Source organism: Pseudoliparis swirei, chromosome 19, assembly GCF_029220125.1.
Source record: "Pseudoliparis swirei isolate HS2019 ecotype Mariana Trench chromosome 19, NWPU_hadal_v1, whole genome shotgun sequence".
NCBI lineage: Eukaryota > Metazoa > Chordata > Actinopteri > Perciformes > Liparidae > Pseudoliparis > Pseudoliparis swirei.
In genome coordinates, this window is record NC_079406.1 from 5126145 (window position 1) to 5145792 (window position 19648).

A 19648-nucleotide genomic window follows, 5' to 3' on the forward strand; every position below is an offset into this window, starting at 1 on the left:
CCAGTGAAATTGGGACGTCCGACGGTGTCCCTTTAACAGCCCAGAGCTGCGTGTATGTCGCCCACTAGCGGATGAACATGGTTACTGCACTTCATTCGGAATTTGACGATTGAATGGAGAGAAAGCGAGATAGAGGGCGAGAGAGAGAGAGTGTAGCGGTTCATCTGCGGAAATGCGTGCGGAATAGTAATTATTAATTAAAGATAAATGGGTTAATAACGCGGGGAGCGTTGAGGCTCGGGACAAGAGACTGCGAAGGACGACAGCACGTAAACGCACCGCGGCGCTCCAGACTGAGTGGAGCCAGCAACTTGTGAGACGTCCCAGGGCCGCAGCACGACCGCGGTAAGAATCACAACTTCACGCACGGAAAAACCCACGAAGGCATTTAAAGGCCTGATGTGTGATGCGTTTCAGGTGCAGCCGCCGATGTTCCGTTTGGCGCCAATGATCGTATTGATCTAACGTTATGTGCAGCTAACTGTCAACGAAGTTAAAAGTTTTGTTCACGCGGAATATCCCCTTATCTCTGCGCGAGGAACGCGAATTTGGTGCTTGGAAAGTTTAGCCATTTACTGGACTGCTTTTGTTAAAGAAACAATTGAACTGCTGCACGGTGTGTTATGGTCGTACGCTTTAAGCAGTAATAAATCACATTCTCCTCCGCTGTAACGCCAAAGCGAGCACTAGTTTGTCGGGGGACGCGGAGTGATACGCACTGCGCCTCCCCAGTCTACTTGTGTCCAGGATCTGGGAGGACATGGCGCGGGGAGGCGGAGGGAAGATACCGGGGAAAACGGGAGGAAAAGCTGTAAGAGTAGGATCCACAGCCCGGGAGCGACACGAGAACTCAACGGCCGTGGCTAGTGTGCGTTATTAAAAGAGGTATGTGACTTTTAGTAGCTTCACGAAGAGAGTGGAAGTGAGCCGCGGGGAGCTACTGTAACGCCCGGGTCCGCCGGGTTGTTCCCTCGGAGGGCTCACGGCTAGCGGCGCTTAGCCGCAGCTTGAGAGAAGTTCAAAAAAAGTTTCTGGAATGGAGGAAGAGGAGGAAGGCTGAAGTCACCCGGGGCTCACTGTGAAGAGGCAGAACGCGGAGAAAACCACGTTTTTAAAAAGACTGAACCACGTCCGGGTGACGTGAAACTCAGACTAAGTGGCGGTAGTTGTTGCATGTTTTTAATTTTTTTAAATATATTTTTTAAGTTAAGTTCCGTTAACGGCAGCGAGGCTAGTTAGCACTCTCTCTCTCGCGAGGTCGCTTACATTAGCTCGCTACGACCCAGGGTCCGCTAGCGCCTCTGGAATAACGCACGTATGCGTCACGACTGCGTGTTTCTGGTGGCAGTTAAATCAACTCGGAGCAGCTCGAGGTTTGAGGACCGTGTCCGGCTGACGTTCGTGTGTGTTTGTGTATCTGTGGTTGGGGGGGGCTTCACGTTACTGCTCACCCAGCCGTTCTTCCGTAGTGTCTGTGCCCTGGACTTCATACATGTCGAGCATCGCACACCGTGAAGCGCAATCTGGTTGTTGTAGACTTCGATAACAGGAGGAGGAAGAGGAGGAGGATGATGGCGGCCCTGCGGAGCAGTGTGACCCCGACCGGCCTCGGCTGTGATAACCTCACGTCATGCAGGCCCAGTAGATGTTTACCACTTAATGTTGGCTCCTTTTCCCTATTTTGTAATTCAATGGTTTGGACTTTTCGAAAAGGGGCCTCCGACGTGTGTTGATTCTCACATTGATCTCCTATGTTATTTTCTGTTCCTGGAACTTTTTTAAATATATGAACTCGTATGAAAAGTATAAAGAAACGAACCACTGCCTCTCTTTTGCATGAAAAGTCACACTTAGCTAGGCTGTGCTTTTCCACACTCAAAATATGTTGATGTTTGATCACGTGTGTGTGTGTGTATACTCTGAATTCTAAGGTGATTTGTGTAAGCCAGACCATAACAATCTTTAATCATGGTTACAGTAAATTCAGGCAATGATCAGTAAATCAGGGACGTAAGCTCCCCCCCCCCCCCCCCCGTTTCTTCTTGTTGATGTGGGCAAGTGAAAGTATTTTCGGTTGAGATTGATCTGCCTTGATGTCTTTGATGGTAAACTCCAAGAGCTATCTGTGTGAACCGTGATCAGCTTTTATCCGGGGGGTTAATTCTTTCAGATGCAGAACGGCTTTGCGTTCAGGCAAGTACTTCCTCCGCCGTGTTCATCAAACCGTGCGTTTCTGCCTGTTTTGGGAAGATCGGACACGTCCGTGTGTTGCGATCTGTCGTTTGGCTTCGCTCGCTCTCCTACAATGAGCTGATGAATCACTGCTGATCCGGTCTGAACGAGGCCGCGTCCAGATCTCCTGGCGGATTGGGCTCTGTGGAAACAGCTGCTGGAACATCGTCTGCTGAATGTCAGGGAGAGAGAAAAACAAAAAAAGTTGCAGGCTGGTAACCCTTGTGTGTGTGCATACATGTTCCACTTCAGGAGGTTTTCCCTCCGCTTTCATGTGCACGCAGAACAATGAGTCGTGGAAGTGGGTGCAGCGCTGTCGGACAGCTGTGTGTTGGGAGGGAGGGATCGGGGGGGAGATGGGATGAGGGAGGAAGCAGCTCTTTGTGGTCACATCCTCCCTGACGGAGGCCGCTTTCACGAGGCCCCAAACAGCTGCTGCTGGAGGCTACATGCGTCTGACCGTCTGCTCGCCAGGGCTGCACGGCAGGGCCCGACGTGTCGGATATCGCAGCGTTTCGTTAGTCGCATCAGGTCGGAGGGAGTCGGCATCTCGGTGTTAGCGGGTGGAAACGGTAGTTTTGTCGGGGGGGGGGATCGCCCTGAAGGAATAGCACATTCATTTTAACGGTGGTGATTCAGTCCCGTGTGTTGTGTGACTCATGGTTGTACAATGAGAAATGATAATATAAAAGTATGTGATAAGAGCCTTTCCCAGTGGAAAATAAGTATCACTGATGTGAACATTTGAGTTTTTCAGCCCGCACATAAGCATACGCTCTAAATTAGATGCCCAAAAATATGAATTCATTTTGGATTCTTTTTCAGTCAACATTTTCCTCATCTCCAGCATCTTTAGAGATGTTTAAAAAAATTCGCAAACAAGCTTCAGTTTAACTGAATGTGTGTTTTGAAAGTAAAATTAAAAAAAATTGGAAATTAGCATAACACTGCTGATGTGAACATTTTAGTTTCTCAGCCCTCGCATAAGCATATGCTCTAAATTAGCTGACCAAAAATATGAATTCATAATGGATTCTTTTTAATAGTCGCGTGAAAGGGTTACTGAACATTTTCCTCTGATCTCGAGCATCTTTAGAGATGTTTGAAAAAAATTCACAAACACGCTCCAGTTTAACTAAATGTGTTTTGAAAGTATCAGTTGGACACGTTGCTGAAGTTAACGTCTAGTGGACCAACTTGGCGTCTTGCATATTTGCTCTTTGTCAATGTATATGCGTGGCTTTCTGCAAGTTCTAGATGCAACACCTTTCGGATAATTGAATACGAGTTTCAGCCGGACTGAATCTTGTATTTAAAATGTGTCGGACTAAAAAAAAGGGGCACAAGTGGTTTTATTTGATCATCCTATTCGTCACATGCTGCGCTGAGGCTCGCATTAGTTACCTTCGCATTGAAAATGCGGAAGGTTTTGTTTTGATCGCCATTTATTTATTTGTATGCGTGTTACTCGCATAACTAAAAAAGTATTAAACCCAATCGCATGACATTTGGTGGGATGATTGGTTATTATCAGGGGACCATTTGATTAGATTTTGGGATCAATCGGGTCAAACTCTTCTTTTTACCATAGTGCGGTCAATTTTTATCCAATTGGCATGCAACTAATGCCAACATGTTCATAATTCAATGCCCAATATTGTGATATGCAGAGGTATGCGCTCTACCGAGTGCCCGTTCTAGTTTGAAATTGGTTTGGAAAATATTCGCTCGTTCGTCGATTTCCACGGCGCGCCGCTAAGTTGTTTGTGCTCTCGTCTTGCAGAAGGCCGGCGGAGGAGAACGCCGACTGTGCGCCGGTTGGAGACGGCGATCCGGAGAAGAGCCGGGAGTTGTTGTTGAGCGGCTGTCCTCTCGCGCCGGTGAGACCTGCTGCGGCGTGTCACTTCGACAGAGGTCACGATCTCCGCTCCTGCAGTCTGCACCCCCCCTTCCCTCCATCAGTGTTGGTGACCCAGCTCCGGACCGCTTGCTGCAGGACCCTTCCTGAGCAGCAGCAGCTGCGTCCTGCTGGCTGACTCTCCTCCCTCCCCTGCTTCCTGTCCTTGGGCCGACAAGGCTAAAGCCTCCTCTCCCCTACCCCTCACCTTACACTCACACACACGCTCTCACACTCGAGTGCCTTCTTGTTGACCACGCGTTCCAACTACACTTTAGACCACCAGCACTGATCGGAGAGAGATCATCATCAGCGGGGGACTTCTACCCCGTCACCCTGAAGTGTGGAGCCGCCGCCATCGAGGACCTCCCTTTCACCTACGCCAAGGCACCAAGCATGACCACCATGTCCAGCCTCTTCTCCTTCACGAGCCCCGCGGTGAAGCGCCTGCTCGGCTGGAAGCAGGGCGACGAGGAGGAGAAATGGGCCGAGAAGGCGGTGGACGCGCTGGTGAAGAAGCTGAAGAAGAAGAAGGGCGCCATGGAGGACCTGGAGAAGGCGCTGAGCTGCCCCGGGCAGGACAGCAAGTGCGTGACCATTCCACGTTCGCTGGACGGCCGGCTGCAGGTCTCCCACAGGAAAGGCCTGCCTCACGTCATCTACTGTCGCGTGTGGCGCTGGCCGGACCTCCAGTCCCACCACGAGCTCAAGCACCTGGAGGTGTGCGAGTACCCGTTCGGCTCCAAGCAGAAGGAGGTCTGCATCAACCCGTATCACTACAAGCGGGTGGAGAGCCCCGGTAGGTGCCTTCGCATTCTCCGAACAGCGTTGTCTCATAATATTGACTTTTTTTTGGTAACACTGAAGGTTAATGTTTAACCCGTCCGCCCAACTATGTTATTTGTCCTCTTGAAAAACAAATTATCTTAAAATGATCATCTCCGCATACGTTGTTTTAACGTCAGTCACAAATGGGCGGTTCAGTCGGCGCCAGATCTGTTATTCGTTTTGTACAAAGCCAGACTGCTGAGACCAGCGCGGGCCTGTGTGTAAACTGGGTCCGGTAAACAAATCCACAGAGGTCAGGAGTCTGTCATCAGTTCTCCCCCCCCCCCCCCATCGTTTTTACAGAAAATCAATATCGCTTGCCTCTTTTGGAGTCTTATTAGATTATATGCTTCTAGGCACTCCAGATGGGGTGTGGCATCGCAGAGCGGCGTTCTAAATGCACAAACCACTCCGACTAAACTCCCCAGCACTTTCTCATCACTGCCCCATCTCTCTCTCTCTCTTTCCGTCACTATCGCATCGCATCCGCTCTCGACGACCCCGAGGGGACGGCCTCTCTGGCATCGGGCTGGTTTGGGACGGCCAGCGCCGCGTTGACCAGTTTGGAGGATGAGGATCGCGTGTCGGTCACGAGAGACGGCACGTCGTATCATTTTTAAAAGCGAGGCTTACTGGGTGTTTTTTAGAGGGACAGCCTTGGAGACGTGACGCTGCAATTCCCTCAGGAATCAAGGCTGGGGGGGGGGGGGGGAATGTGCTCCTATCCTCTTGACAAAGTTGAAAATAAATGTGGATGACCTCTGCTTATATCTTAGCCAAGGTCTTATGCCGCTTTTTAGGAAGGCCACATTGTTGGTGAAACTGTTTCAAGACGCAGGCTCCAGACTGCGTGTTATGTGTTTAACAAAACAAAGAACGGCTTCTGATATCGGCTGTGTGTGTGTGTGTAAAAATAGCTTAACACTTCCAATTAATCTATTATATTTGGGAAATTCTGCGGGGCCTTTTTATCGTCTTCTTTACATTTTATCGGTCAAATGGTGATTATTGTTAGTAGCAGCCGGAGTGTTACACAAGAGTGCTCTCTACTTTGGCTGCATTTCCTTGTAAGTAATGGAAAGGATGCATTATTAACAAGGAAACGGATCAATAAAAGCCACACAAGGATCCATTTGTTCTCTAAAATGATAAGTCTTGATTCCCCCCCCCCCCCCCCCGTCTCTGTGTGTGTGTGTGTGTGTGTGTTTGTGCTAATTTTCCATGCCCAACTTATTCTGCTTCCCTTTCCCACCACCCAGTGCTCCCGCCGGTCCTGGTACCGCGGCACAGCGAGTTCAACCCGCAACACAGCCTGCTGGTACAGTTCCGCAACCTCACCCACAACGAGCCGCACATGCCCCTGAACGCCACCTTTCCAGAGTCCTTCCAGCAGCCGCATAGCGGGGGCGGAGGCGGCGGCGGCGGCGGAGGAGGTGGTGGAGGAGGAGGCGGGTCGTTCCCCATCTCGCCCAACTCGCCGTATCCCTCCTCTCCAGCCAGCAGCGGTACTTATCCCAACTCCCCGGCCAGCTCGGGGCCCTCCAGTCCATTCCAGCTCCCAGGTACCTGACCCTGGGCAGGGGGCCAAACTATTGTGTCCTGGAGTCGAGTGTTGCTGTCAAGTATCCAATCACAGGCCCTCGTGTTTTTTACATGTGTATGATTTTCAAAGTATTAGAATGACCAATAGTTTAAACCCATGCACGATACGCTTTATTGCCATGCAGTGGAAATTCTTTTCACAATAACGTCTAACCAGGTCAAGTTAATATATTCATCCACATCGAGCTACACCCCTCAATGAGAACAAAGGAAATGCCGGCTAAGCGGTGTCCTCCAGGGCTGCTGCCAAGGCTCTAACTCAGGGGAGCAGGTGGCCTTTCTGTCTCATTGTTACGGCGACGGTGCAAATACTTAAAGACATATCCCATAACCAAGTCACTCCATCCTGCCAAGTTCAATAGTCTTGATACGTTAGAGAAATACCCATTTGGATTATTCGGATTGTACTCGTGTGCGAGGGGGCTGCTCCAGATCTGCTGACTCATCCGGTGGCAGGAAAAGGTTTTCATGGATTGCTTCACCGTGGCGGTTGTTTGAGCGTCAGAATCGTGAACACGTTCTCACTGCCAGAGTCGAGTGGTTTAGTGTGATTGTTTTTTTCTGTTGCTTTTCTATGTCCGTGTGCCTCAATATTGGCGAAGAAAGCTCAAATTGCATGTCTCTTGGGAATGGATTAGCAAGTGAGGGATATGCGACACCTCTTCTGGGATTCATATCCTGAGTGTGTGTGTGTGTACATTTGCCAGCAGCAACAACAACTGGTCTCATCCTCACTAACTCTCGCAACTCTCCGAATGTCTCAGCTGACACCCCGCCCCCGGCCTACATGCCCCCTGACGAGCAGCTGGGCCAGGAGAGCCAGTCCATGGAGACCAGCAGCACCCTGGTGGCTCCGAACGTGGCCAGAGGAGGTGAGGAGAACACGCGTTGGTACCGGGACCCAACTCTCAGAGGATGAAATGCAGACCAGGAAGTCCCGTTTGACAGCTTATGGAAGTCCAAGATGCTGCACAGCAGTTCAGTGTACTTGAGGCGGCGTTTGGCTTTTCAGCGAAAGTCTCCGTCTCGACATATTGTGTGTGAAAGCCGGGCTTTTCCCACTTGGCAGTGCAGTGGTGCAAAAGTAACGCCGGCTTTTTCCCTTTTCTTCTGCGCTGGCGTTCACACGGCAGTGGACTCACTTAAATATATTCGGGAGTTGCCTTTTTAAAACTAATTCTCTCATTGCTCTATTTGCCTCCAAATGGAGGCCTCTAATTTTTTATATTTGCTGTCTGATATTCAAATATTACTTGTTTACTTAGTTGGTATTTCTTTCTCCCCACACTATAATTGGAAAACCGGTTAATAGTGTCAGATGGCTAATGCCTACCTCGAAATATTTAATGTAGAATTCCTTTCTTTAAATGTTTCTATAATACTGATGAGAGGAGAAGCTAAAGTGTGTGTGTGGGGGGGGGGGGATACAAATTGCTGGTACAATATAGTTTAGGGATCTAATTATCTTTTATACTGTGAAATTCTTTCCAAAACAAAGTGTTTATGGGCCCCTTCGCTCTTGTTAACTACACTTGTCCTTGTTAAATAATTTATCCAGTCCCAACGGTTTTAACAAGGCTTTATATGACTTAATATACCAAAGAACTGTATGATGATGGTTTTATGATCAGTTTTGTTTGTGAAGAATTTCACTTTCTTTCTCCCTCTGTCCAAATGCATTTTCTGTCACTAAAGCCGTATAGTTTGGAACACTCCATGGTAATCCCTGTTGCGTGCCTTCTCGACGTGTGCGATGAGGCCATCGGCTGAGTTTATGACTCGCCCGTTTGTTTTTTCGTCTTGTTTTTCAGATGTGCAGCCGGTGGAGTACGAGGAGCCGAGCCACTGGTGCTCCATCGTCTACTACGAACTTAACAACCGCGTCGGCGAGGCTTACCACGCCTCGTCTACGAGCGTGCTGGTGGACGGCTTCACCGACCCTTCGAACAACAAGAACCGCTTCTGCCTCGGCCTGCTGTCCAACGTCAACCGCAACTCCACCATCGAGAACACGCGCAGGCACATCGGCAAAGGTGCGACTTGGTGGACATGTTTTGTCCCCCCCTCCACCCGGGTGTCCTGACAGTATCCTATCTGTTTCCCAGGAGTGCACCTGTACTACGTGGGAGGGGAGGTGTACGCCGAGTGCCTCAGTGACACCAGCATTTTCGTCCAGAGCCGCAACTGCAATTACCACCACGGCTTCCACCCGACCACCGTGTGCAAGATCCCCAGCGGGTGCAGCCTCAAGATTTTCAACAACCAGGAGTTCGCTCAGCTTCTGGCCCAGTCGGTCAACCACGGCTTTGAGGCCGTGTACGAGCTCACCAAGATGTGCACCATCAGGATGAGCTTCGTCAAGGTAAGGCCTCGCTGCACACGCACAGCCGTGCAGTTTCACTCTTTTTTTTTTTTTTTTTAAACTAGAGGAAGACGTTATTATCGTTGTTGTTAAATTGGTTCTCCCTTCTCACAGGGCTGGGGAGCCGAGTATCACCGACAGGACGTCACCAGCACCCCCTGCTGGATCGAGGTGCACCTGCACGGGCCCCTGCAGTGGCTGGACAAGGTGCTCACACAGATGGGTTCGCCCCTCAACCCAATCTCCTCTGTGTCCTAAACGTTTCTTTGCCCCTAACGTCCCTCAGAGATTCATAATTTAAGGTGGTCTTAATGGCTGAACTGTTTACACCTAACTTTGGGAAGGGATACTGAACTCTGGCTGGCTATTTGACAACAGCCGGGATGAGTTGTTGAGACGGAGTCCGGAGACGGAGCGGTGACGGCATGAACACGCTGCCGCTCGGCGATGCTACGACACCCGCGAGCATCGAGGGCTCCGCCGCCGCATTTGAATCTTTGTCGAATGCTCCAATTTTTTTCGCATCAAGATTTTATTGTTTTTGCTCGAATGTTTTTATTTCTCTGAATGTGTAGTTTTTTTTTAACGTAGAAGTCTCACTACTCCGCCTTCTGTCCGATGGACTAATTCTCACATCGTTGTCTCAACAGCAGATTTTTACAATGAAGAATGTTTACCAATAGGCTCGGATATAACAGAAGCTTTCTTTCTTTTTAAAATGTAAAAAAAAAATTAGTCTCCACTGATAAAAATGAACACTAAGCTACGGCCTTTTTCAGAAAGTGATGTATGCCGACCTGATAGTTTTTGATATGGGAGATCAAACAATGAACACGTTTAACGCGCCATAAGCTAACAACATTGTTAACGTTACATCTATTGCAGAAGTAGTCGTCTCTGATATAATCACACAATGGACATCGTCGTTACTGATTCTTGTTTGGACTCCAGTTTAAGTCAGCGTGACTGTATTCTACCGTACTCACTGTATTAACAATATTGTGCACTTGTGGATTTTGTGCAGGCATATTAAATGTTGACGTGGGTACCAAGGCATTATGTTGATAGATAATTTACTTCATTAGCACAATGAAATAAACAGGTTATTTGGTAACAATGATTGTTTGTTTATGTATGTTTGTGTTCTTTATCATTTTTATAATATTTTAATCAGGATGGATCCAGCATGTGCACAGATGTCAATGTAGTATTTTACACTTATTTATACTGATGATTAGCTTTACAACACTTAGCCACCCAGCTTTCTCCATTGAATAATGGTCTACCTAGGATTATACTTGTTTGAACAACTTAAACATCTAAAAAAAAAACATCAGCGCACCACAGCAAACAAGGACAATAGTACATTTTGATGAGTGACGCTCATGGTTGCTGTAACGCTTTCAGAGTATCAATAAATATGCTTTATAATATTCAAATACATGGTCCATTTAAAAATATTTATTGGCTGGAATGGGAAACTCCAATAAAAGCAAAATAGGGTTGATCTTGTCCTTTTGAGTAAACTTTATATCAGCTTTGGGTTAATTACCACTTGATGTCCATGTCTGTTTAATTACCAGGATTTCTGAATGTCTTTTTTAGTACTTAATCAGGAGGCTTCCAAATGGAAATCAAGTACCTTAACCCTCCTGTCGCCTTCAGGTCAATTTGACCCGATTCAATGTTTAATGTCGGTGGTCTTTCGGGAGTCAACAAACATAAAGTACCTCACACTTAAACTTGGAAAACAATATTCATTCTAATTTTCTGGAGATTTTAATAGCTGGGGTCATATTGACCTCAAGGGTAAAATGTTAGGAAATATAAAGGTAACAGGAGGGTTAAACATTGAATCGGGTCATATTGACAGGAGGGTGAAACATTGAATCGGGTCAAATTGACCCGAAGGCAACACAAGGGTTAAAATATTAGATTATACACTCCAGCAGTTGGCACAGGAGAGGAGCGTGCATACCGACATGACTTCAAAACTTAAATTCAAAAAATCAAGCATACGTCGTTGAGTCGTAGAAATGTGCTCTTATGACATATTTCCTAATATCTTTATATTTCTCTTCAGTTGCACGTCTGTGCAGAACTCCCGCTCCAGTCCAGAGGTGTGTGACGTAACCACGGAACGAAGGACCCACAAGACGCCTTCCGATTGGTCCACGTCGGTATTTACCGTAAATCTCCGTATAGCCGGATCGGAGACCGCCTAACATTCAACAACCCCGAAACAAAAACATTTCACGTACAAATACAACTAGAAACGAGCCATTAAATACAAACACAGATTCACCAACTGTCCCCGAGAAGCTCCTATTTGTTAACTGACGGGAAACGCGGAGTTTTTTTTTACGGTGATGCTTAAAAATGCTCGTGCGTCAAATTACCTTCCGCAGCCGGATGTGATGTGGCTCCCACGGAGCGAGCCAAAGATAAACACGTAGCCGGGACGGATAGGGGCGAGGATAACACGTATTGTACAGAGGCTACCTGCAAGCGGAGGAAATGGAGTAGCCGCTGAGAATATAGAGATTTCAGTAGGCAAGGAGACGTCCGTCATATTAACGAAGGAGCAAGTCTTCCGCGGACATCGAGTCGGTGAGTCCGGAGCGCTGACAGTTCGTACCTGCTAGGCTAGCCGCGGTTAGCTAGCGCTAGCTAACTAACCATTAGTTACCTGTCTGTCGCTGAGCTAGCGAGGTGGTCTCTGGAGTGAAGCACCGACACGAGAACACCCTGCTGTGCAGTCGGCGTGCTGACCAGTATGTAGCCAGCTTATTCGCCCCCTTCTTGGTGAGCTAGCTCATATTTTGTTGCTACTTAATTTGTGACGCTAGCTTTGAAGTCTGAGCTGAGCGAGCTGCTCGTTCTCCCTGGAGGTCCACGTTGGTGTGACGCTACTTTTTAATATAAAAATAAGAGATGCGCTAGTTTAATCTCATGTTGCATTCAATTTGAGAAACACAGCTCAGGAGCTGGATGCTAACCGAGTGCACCTGGTTGCGATGCAGGAGGAAGCGAAGCCAAAGCACAGTTTCATTTTACCTGCAGTGACGTATGATACGTGGTGTTCTGTTGTCTGACCTCATGAAATATCACCAACCATATGCACCTAGCACTCCAGCTGGCCCGTTCCTCAAAGCAGATTGATGTTGAATTACAGGGTTACTTGTAGTCACGGTTGACTCCTGGCTGCTCAAACTCTGTTGCTCACCTGGCAGGTTGACGGGTCTATTTTTCTCCTAAAATCAGTAACGAACACATCACTGCATTGCTTTCACTGGAGCCAGTCGTTGTAGTTTAGGGCACACGAGTTGGTTAATGTGAGGGAGAGTTCCACACGTGGAGTCAAAATAACATCATTGTTATGAAATGCGCAATTCCTCTCTAGTTTTCTCAAAATCCAGAAATTGTAATGCTGGTAATTGGCATCTATCCGTGAAGATGCGTCTGGTGCCTGTATTGTACTAATCACGTAAAAAAAGAAAAGTGTCAACACTGATCTCAAGAGTTTTGTCCCGTTTTCTTTTTGTCTTAATGCTTTCAACACAGTTATCCGAGGTTAGAAAAGCAGTGACACGAATGGCAACAGAAATAAACTTCAGCTGTGAAGCTGTAGATGGATTATAAACACATGATTTATTGTATTATTATGCAGGACTAACAAGGCTGTTAGGGCTTTTAGGCCAAAGATATGTATTTGCAGGTAATCTGTCCATGTAAAATGAACATCGTGAGAGAGACATCTGGCCAAAATGATCCAGCATATTTTCATGTTGCTCCACTACAATAGTCAGCTTCCACTTGCAATAACAATCTTCTTCTTCTCCTCCTCCTCCTCCTCAGTATCTGTTGCCGAGTCCAAAATGATGCGCGCAACCTTGGTGACTGCCACCAGTCTGGCTCTGACTGGGGCCGTGGTGGCCCACGCCTACCTCCTCAAACTCCAGTTCTACCCCACCGTGGTCTACCTCACCAAGAGCAGCCCCAGCATGGCGGTACGGGCTGGGTTTGGCGTGAATTGTATAGATGTTTTAACCATTTTTTAAGTATCAATGACATTGTGACAAATCCGCTTTCTCCTTTCTGCCGTCAGGTGTTGTACATTCAGGCCTTTGTGTTGGTGTTCCTGCTGGGAAAGTTCATGAGGAAGGTCTTTTTTGGACAGCTGAGGGCTGCAGAAATGGAGGTAGAGTTTTTATTTATTCATCGCTTGACTCGCATCATGCATTCAGTGTAACATGCAACGCACGGTCTCGGTTGCATCTGATCGGCCTGCTTGTGTTTGCGTCTTTCCGCTCCGCCTTCAGCATCTCATCGAGCGCTCCTGGTACGCTGTGACCGAGACGTGCCTGGCGTTCACCGTGTTCAGGGACGACTTCTCCCCTCGCTTTGTCGCCCTCTTCACACTCCTGCTCTTCATCAAGTGCTTCCACTGGCTGGCTGAGGACCGGGTGGACTTTGTGAGTGATGAGAGAGAGAATACAACCTCTTTATCTTAGATCGCCCACATTTGACTTTATCTACTGTATTCGTGTATAGTACGTTGTTTAAAGGTAGAAAGGAAACGCACATAAAAGGACGGGACGGATGCCGTGTGGCTGAGGCGTACAAGAGTCAAGTAGTCGACTTGCATGAAGATCATTTGGAATCGCAGTGGCTAAATGCATTCAAGTGACCGTACAGGTTTTGCATATCTTTTTAAATAATGTTTATCTTTCTCCTTCAGATGGAACGAAGTCCAAACATATCTTGGATTTTTCACTTCAGAGTGTTATGTAAGTACAGGTCATCGGCCAGGCCAGAAATCCTTCTGTGTCGGCTTTTTCTCTAACATCTCTGTTTACTTTCTCGGTCTCCTTCTGTCGTATCGACGCGTGAAACGAGTCTTGGTTCGAAGTGAAACTCTATGCAAATCGGTGGTGTTTGCACACAAGGCCAAGTGTGCCACGGTTTAACGGACCACCAGAATGGTTGACGTAGACAGACCATAGTAACCCAATTTTCCATTCAGTCGTCTTTGTCGGATGCAGCCGACTGCGTTTGAATTGAGGACAGCTGGGAGCTGGATCAGGGCGTCCCGGCCGTAGATCAGACGCCTCTTTAAACACTGAACCTACTTGTTTATTCAGGGCCAACATAAAGGCGTTTTCTATTGAGCTTCTGTTTGTTGATACCTCGGCTACCACAGGAGTGTAATTCAGTCTTCCTTATCGCCTGCAGCTCTCATGGGACTGCTGGCTATCCTGGACTTCCTGTTTGTCAACCACGCCTGTCACAGCATCATCATCCGAGGAGCCTCGGTGCAGCTCGTCTTCGGGTTTGAGGTTTGTCATACTTTAGTTGAAGCTGCTTTTTGAGCTCCGTGTGTTTCAGGCTTCAGGACTAACTTTTCCACTGGAAATGCATTGCGTTGTTATGCAGGAAATTAAGCCACCCACTGGTATATAAAAAAATGAATGGAATAAGCTCTGGCGCAGTCAGTCAACATTAAAAAAAACTTCTTGCATGTTACTGCATCAATAACATCGGTTTTAGATAGTAATATATAATAATCTACTAACTATCCGGACCCATTTGGCTGCATAGTGAGTACTTTTACTTTTATACTTTTAAGTCCATTTTCTTTAATCTATTTTTTTGAATGCAGGAGATGTGATCTGCTCGCTGTGTAGTTCCTGGGCTTATTGAACATATGGAATATTTACCCAATGAAGAGATGGGCAATATGTTGATATTAATTTATCGTGATATGAATCTAGATATCTTCCTTGATTTTTAGATGTTATAATATGGAATAACTGTCTTTCTAAAGTTATCATTTTCTGAGCTTACCAGACTGTTCTAGCTATTATGCTAGTTTCCATTACGCAATATTTACTTCAAATTTACTGATGATTATTCTTTTATTTTCTCATTGTGTATATATTTTTATGAAGGCATGGTGTTGCAACATCGTCTAAATATCGAGGTATTTGGTAAAAACATTTTGAGACATTTGATGTTCTTGATTTTTTTCTTTTTAGTTGTATAGGGTTTGGAAATAAACAGTTAGGAAACGTTTCCTCACCACAACTTCTCACTTTAACCGCACGGTTAACACTTGCTTGTATTCACACACACACACACACACACACAAGGACACTTTGGCATACTTCCTCTCTGTGCCCTCCAGTATGCCATCCTGATGACCATGGTGCTGACGACCTTCATCAAGTACCTTCTGCACACCATCGACCTGCAGAGTGAGAATCCCTGGGACAACAAGGCCGTCTACATGCTCTATACAGAGCTCTTCACAGGTACCGTGTGTGTGTGTGTGTGTGAGTGCGTGCGTGACACACACACATAGTGACGGCCATACTCAAATAGTAGTTGATGTTCCTCCCCCAGGTTTCATTAAAGTGCTGCTGTACATTTCCTTCATGACCATCATGATAAAGGTCCACACCTTCCCCCTGTTTGCCATCCGGCCCATGTATCTGGCCATGAGGTGAGCAGCTGTGTGTCTCTGTCCCAATCTTTATCATATTTCATATTCAAGCAACATTTCCAAGCTGTACGTTTAGCACAAATGTTCATGATTGTTTTTTTTCTTCTGTATTTTGAATTCACATTTAAGGCACGTTTTCCTCTTTCTCTCTCAGGCAGTTCAAGAAAGCCGTAACGGATGCTATAATGTCCCGGAGAGCCATCCGCAACATGAATACACTGTGAGTTACAAGGTTTACCGTTTATATATATATATATATATATGGAGGGTGAGAGATGAGTTAAGGAGTCTCTCAGGCGGCAGCAACAGGCTGTAGCTGAGTGGGTCTGGACTTTTTTTAATATCCTTTGAGCTCTGCACACCGATGCTCAATGAATGGCGACCAATGATGTTCTCGGCGGTTTTAATCACCAGCTATAGAGCCGTGCACATCCCATGATAGTTTGTAATGTTAACAGTCGGGATGCTTTTAATTGCTCCCATCTAAATGTTAACATTTGGCCTTCATAAGCTCCCTATAGATATAGAGGCATTCAGGAGGTGTTCCCCAGGGGGTGGAGATGTGTCCCATGCCCACTTTCTTTTTTTCTTCTTCTAGAATCAACAATGATCACAATTGTTAGAATGTTGTACAAAGTCGTCTGAGGTACAGCAGTATGTTTTCAGTGTGGATATATATATATAATTGAATTTAATATATTTTAATTAATATATCTATTTTATTTATTTAATATATATATTGTATTTAATATATATTTTATTTATCTTATTTAATATATATATATTATTTGATTTATATATACATATTTATATATTATTTATAGATATATTTTAAATAAATAAATACAAATAGTGCAGGTGTTAGCTCGTATGTTTTCTGCTGTTCCTTTACCTTCTGATCTTGGCCTGCCTTCAGGTACCCCGACGCTACTCCTGAAGATCTGCAGGCCTCCGACAACGTCTGTATCATCTGTCGAGAGGAAATGGTCACCGGAGCCAAGAAACTGCCTTGTAATCACATTTTCCACTCCAGGTAAGTCCCGTGCTCGGCAGGAAAGATGCTGAACAAATCAAACAGGAAACCCCTCTGTGAACCATTTGAGTTCAATGTGGCCGTTGGTTCGTTCGGTGCTCTGAATAATGTCGCGGCCCTCCTTCCCGCCACACAGCTGCCTCCGCTCCTGGTTCCAGCGGCAGCAGACCTGCCCGACCTGTCGCATGGACATCCTGCGCGCAACTAACAACAATCAGACCCCGGCCGCGGCTCAGGCCCCTCCCCCTGCCCCCGCAGCCCCCGCCAACGCCCCCGTGGCCCCGCCCGCCAACAGTGAGTCAAAAAACAGATTTATAGCTCGACAACACAACCCCGCTCCTCCTGCTTACAGCGGCACGGATGATTGGAAGTGCGTAACGCACGGCAGCCACTGAGTCAGAGAGCTCTGGAACAACTTGTGCAATACCGAAAATTCCAATACCGGAGAGTACATGTTTCACTGAGAAGATGGAGGCCTCTGACCATGAGGACCTTTGCAGAGCGGGCTCATTATATTGTTAAGCGTCCTCTGCTAAATGCATATTTGGACCCATTTCCGGCGCGCAGTGTTTAAGGATTATAATTAGCTCTGTTTCCCCTCCAGTGGCCCAAGGCATGTTACCTGGCTTCCCCCCCGGAGTCTTCCCCTTCTGGGGTCCCTTCCCCGCGGTGCCTCCCCCCGCCGCAGCGGCCGCGGCTCCGGGCGCCGCCGATGCGCCGCAGGCGGCCGGTAAGGACGACTCGCGCTCCGCTGCGACCGGAAACAAGAAAATGCCCAACACATGTTTAAAAAAAAAATGTATTTCATATTTTTAAGACTCCTCTGGGATTTCTAAGACTTCTACCCAACACGTTGTGTTTTCACCAGGCACCAGCCAGGCCGCCTCGTCGACGGCAGGCGCTGCAGCTCCAGGATCGGCAATGCCGGGCTTCCCCTTCGCTTACCCCCCTCCACCCTTCCCCACCGCGCCGTGGCTCATGCCCCCCCCTCCTCCCTTCGGTAAGCGCTGGCTCTCCGTACATTCTCGCAGACCGGCGTCAACGTGCGGAAATATTTTTTTTTAAATGCGTGTGGATGAGTCACGAGGAGATGAAATGATCTTGCTTCTTTGTTTAGGAAAGTGCTCGGCGTTACCATAGCAACCTAGCATCCGGTCATTCCTCTTTGCGTCTATATTTGCGCACCCTCTGCCAACTCGTCAAGTGGACCGGTTTGCGTAAACTCCTCTTCTTTCTCCTCCTCTCCGCCAGTCTCCATGCCTCCTCCTCCTCCCTCTCTGTCCCGGCTGTCCGAGGAAGAGCTGAGGGATATGGAGGCGGAGGGTCGGCGGGGCCTGGAGGCCCGGCTCCAGTGTCTCCAGAACATCCACACCCTGCTGGACGCCGCCATGCTCAACATCCACCACTACCTCAGCACCGTCACCACGCTCGCGTAACTGAGCCTCAGTCCCTAAACGCAGCCAGCCTACCAATGCTATTTTTGCAGTGTGATGAATTGGGCGCTGTTGTATAATTAATGGATAAAATATTTTTTATTTCAGATAAAACTCGTATGAGTTTTCATGTTTTCCTACATAAATAGATATTGAAAGTTGCGTTTGGTGTAATTGACCCTCCGCTGTGTTCTCCACAGTCTTCCTCGGGCCGAGGCCGGCGCCGCAGCCGCCAGCGGGACCGGCGGCGCCGCTTCCCCTCCTGCGGCGGGCAGCAGCACGGACGGCCCCAGCCAGGAGAAGGACTCCTCCAGCTCTTCGAGCGGTAAGAACTCACGGTTCACGTCAACCACCGGGGCAATTTAACCCTTGTGTTGCCTTAGGGTCATTTTGACCCGAATCAATATTACACCCTCCCCCCGCCTTTGGGTCATTTTGACCCGATTCAATGTTTCACCCTCCTGTTACCTTTATATTTACTAACATATTTTACCCTTTGGGTTCAATTTGACACCAGCAATTAAAACCTCCAGAAAATTATTAGAATTAATATTGTTTTCCAAGTTTAAGTGTGAGGCACTTTATGTTTGTTTGTTGACTACCGAAAGAACACCGACATTAAACATTGAATGGGGTCAAATTAACCCGAAGGCGGCAGGAGGGTGTAATATTGATTCGGGTCAAAATGACCCTAAGGCAACACAAGGGTTAAACAAATTACTTTCAATTTTAATTCAAACTTCTTCTTTTTTTTCCCCAGCCGAGCAGGCGGACGGCGCCGCGGCAGCCTCCCCGCAGCCGGCCGACTCCACTTCCGCCGCCTCGGACACGGAGAGTAAAGAAGAGCTGGACGAGGGCGCGGCGGGCGTCGGGGAGGACGGAGAGCCGAACGCCGCCGAGCTGAGGCGCCGCCGCCTCCGCAAGCTGGAGACGTCGCCGTCGTCCTCCTCCTCCTCCTCCTCGCCGCCTCCCGACAACTGACATCCAACGCGCGCCGACTCGGGGGACGCGCTCGTTGCTCCGGACCAGCAGGAACTCTTGAGCCGATCGATCGTCGCTTCGGTTCTTCGTCGCCGCTCTTCCTCCGTGGCGCTCGCCTTCCACAGGCTCAGGTTCCTCACTGTTGTCGAGTTGGACTCGGGCCACCGGGAGACGCTCACCTGGACCCGTGTCAGAAAGCAATAGCACGACTCCTGTTTCTTTTTTTTTCTCTTCTTACCACCTCCCCTCCCCCCCCCATCCCCGCCCCTCAGAATGACTACTGCAATACGAGTACTGCAGGTGTGTGTGTACGTTTAGTCAGGAGCAGAAGGATGTCCCCGTGTCTGTGGTCGGCGTGGTGGACTCTCATCACACGGACCGCCGACATGGCGTTCAACAGGTGTTCACATTTGTGTTTTGGTAGTTTTACTGTGAGGTGTTTGCCCTGCACCTTTTTTGATTTCTGTTTAATTCAGTTTCCCCAGGTGGTTAATCTGGGGGGGGGGGTCCCGCCCACCACGTCAACATGTTACACGACATCCGGAGAATTCAAATGGAGGGAAGTTGATCAGCTGCTTTTTTTGGCTTTCTCCCTTTAACGTTCGTCCCTCTTCTGTCGCCACTGCAGTCGCTGTATCATACTGATTTATTTGAATGTGTACATACTGTATAAAGTTTTAATAGGATGATCTGTACATAATACAGAATAAACTGTTTGACTGATGTGGCGGTGGCACGGATGTACAAGGGGGGGTGTGTTCACAAACCCATCCCA

At 47.8% G+C, this 19648-nt stretch overlaps 2 protein-coding genes across 7 annotated transcripts; both read left to right on the forward strand.

The window, feature by feature from the left end:
- The first annotated feature begins 139 nt into the window (after positions 1 to 139).
- On the forward strand, positions 140 to 10041 carry smad5 (SMAD family member 5). 6 transcript variants are annotated; one of them, XM_056439369.1, is made up of 7 exons: positions 140 to 345; positions 4016 to 4928; positions 6217 to 6519; positions 7267 to 7431; positions 8371 to 8592; positions 8665 to 8921; positions 9036 to 10041. In XM_056439369.1, exons 2-7 carry the CDS (start codon positions 4526 to 4528, stop codon positions 9177 to 9179), a joined length of 1494 nt encoding a protein of 497 aa, XP_056295344.1. In that variant the 5' UTR covers positions 140 to 345; positions 4016 to 4525; the 3' UTR covers positions 9180 to 10041. The 6 variants fall into 6 exon arrangements, with proteins under 6 accessions (XP_056295344.1, XP_056295342.1, XP_056295347.1 ...); XM_056439367.1 differs by lacking the exon at positions 140 to 345 and adding an exon at positions 480 to 885; XM_056439372.1 differs by lacking the exon at positions 140 to 345 and adding an exon at positions 482 to 885 and having other exon boundaries at positions 6217 to 6462; positions 7270 to 7431.
- Positions 10042 to 11379: 1338 nt separating this feature from the next.
- On the forward strand, positions 11380 to 19597 carry syvn1 (synovial apoptosis inhibitor 1, synoviolin). Its single transcript, XM_056438911.1, has 16 exons — positions 11380 to 11531; positions 12780 to 12931; positions 13030 to 13122; positions 13244 to 13396; positions 13663 to 13711; positions 14157 to 14260; positions 15109 to 15235; positions 15327 to 15426; positions 15581 to 15646; positions 16343 to 16459; positions 16596 to 16753; positions 17064 to 17189; positions 17328 to 17459; positions 17711 to 17891; positions 18093 to 18217; positions 18653 to 19597. Exons 2-16 carry the CDS (start codon positions 12800 to 12802, stop codon positions 18871 to 18873), a joined length of 1884 nt encoding a protein of 627 aa, XP_056294886.1. The 5' UTR covers positions 11380 to 11531; positions 12780 to 12799; the 3' UTR covers positions 18874 to 19597.
- Positions 19598 to 19648: the final 51 nt, after the last annotated feature.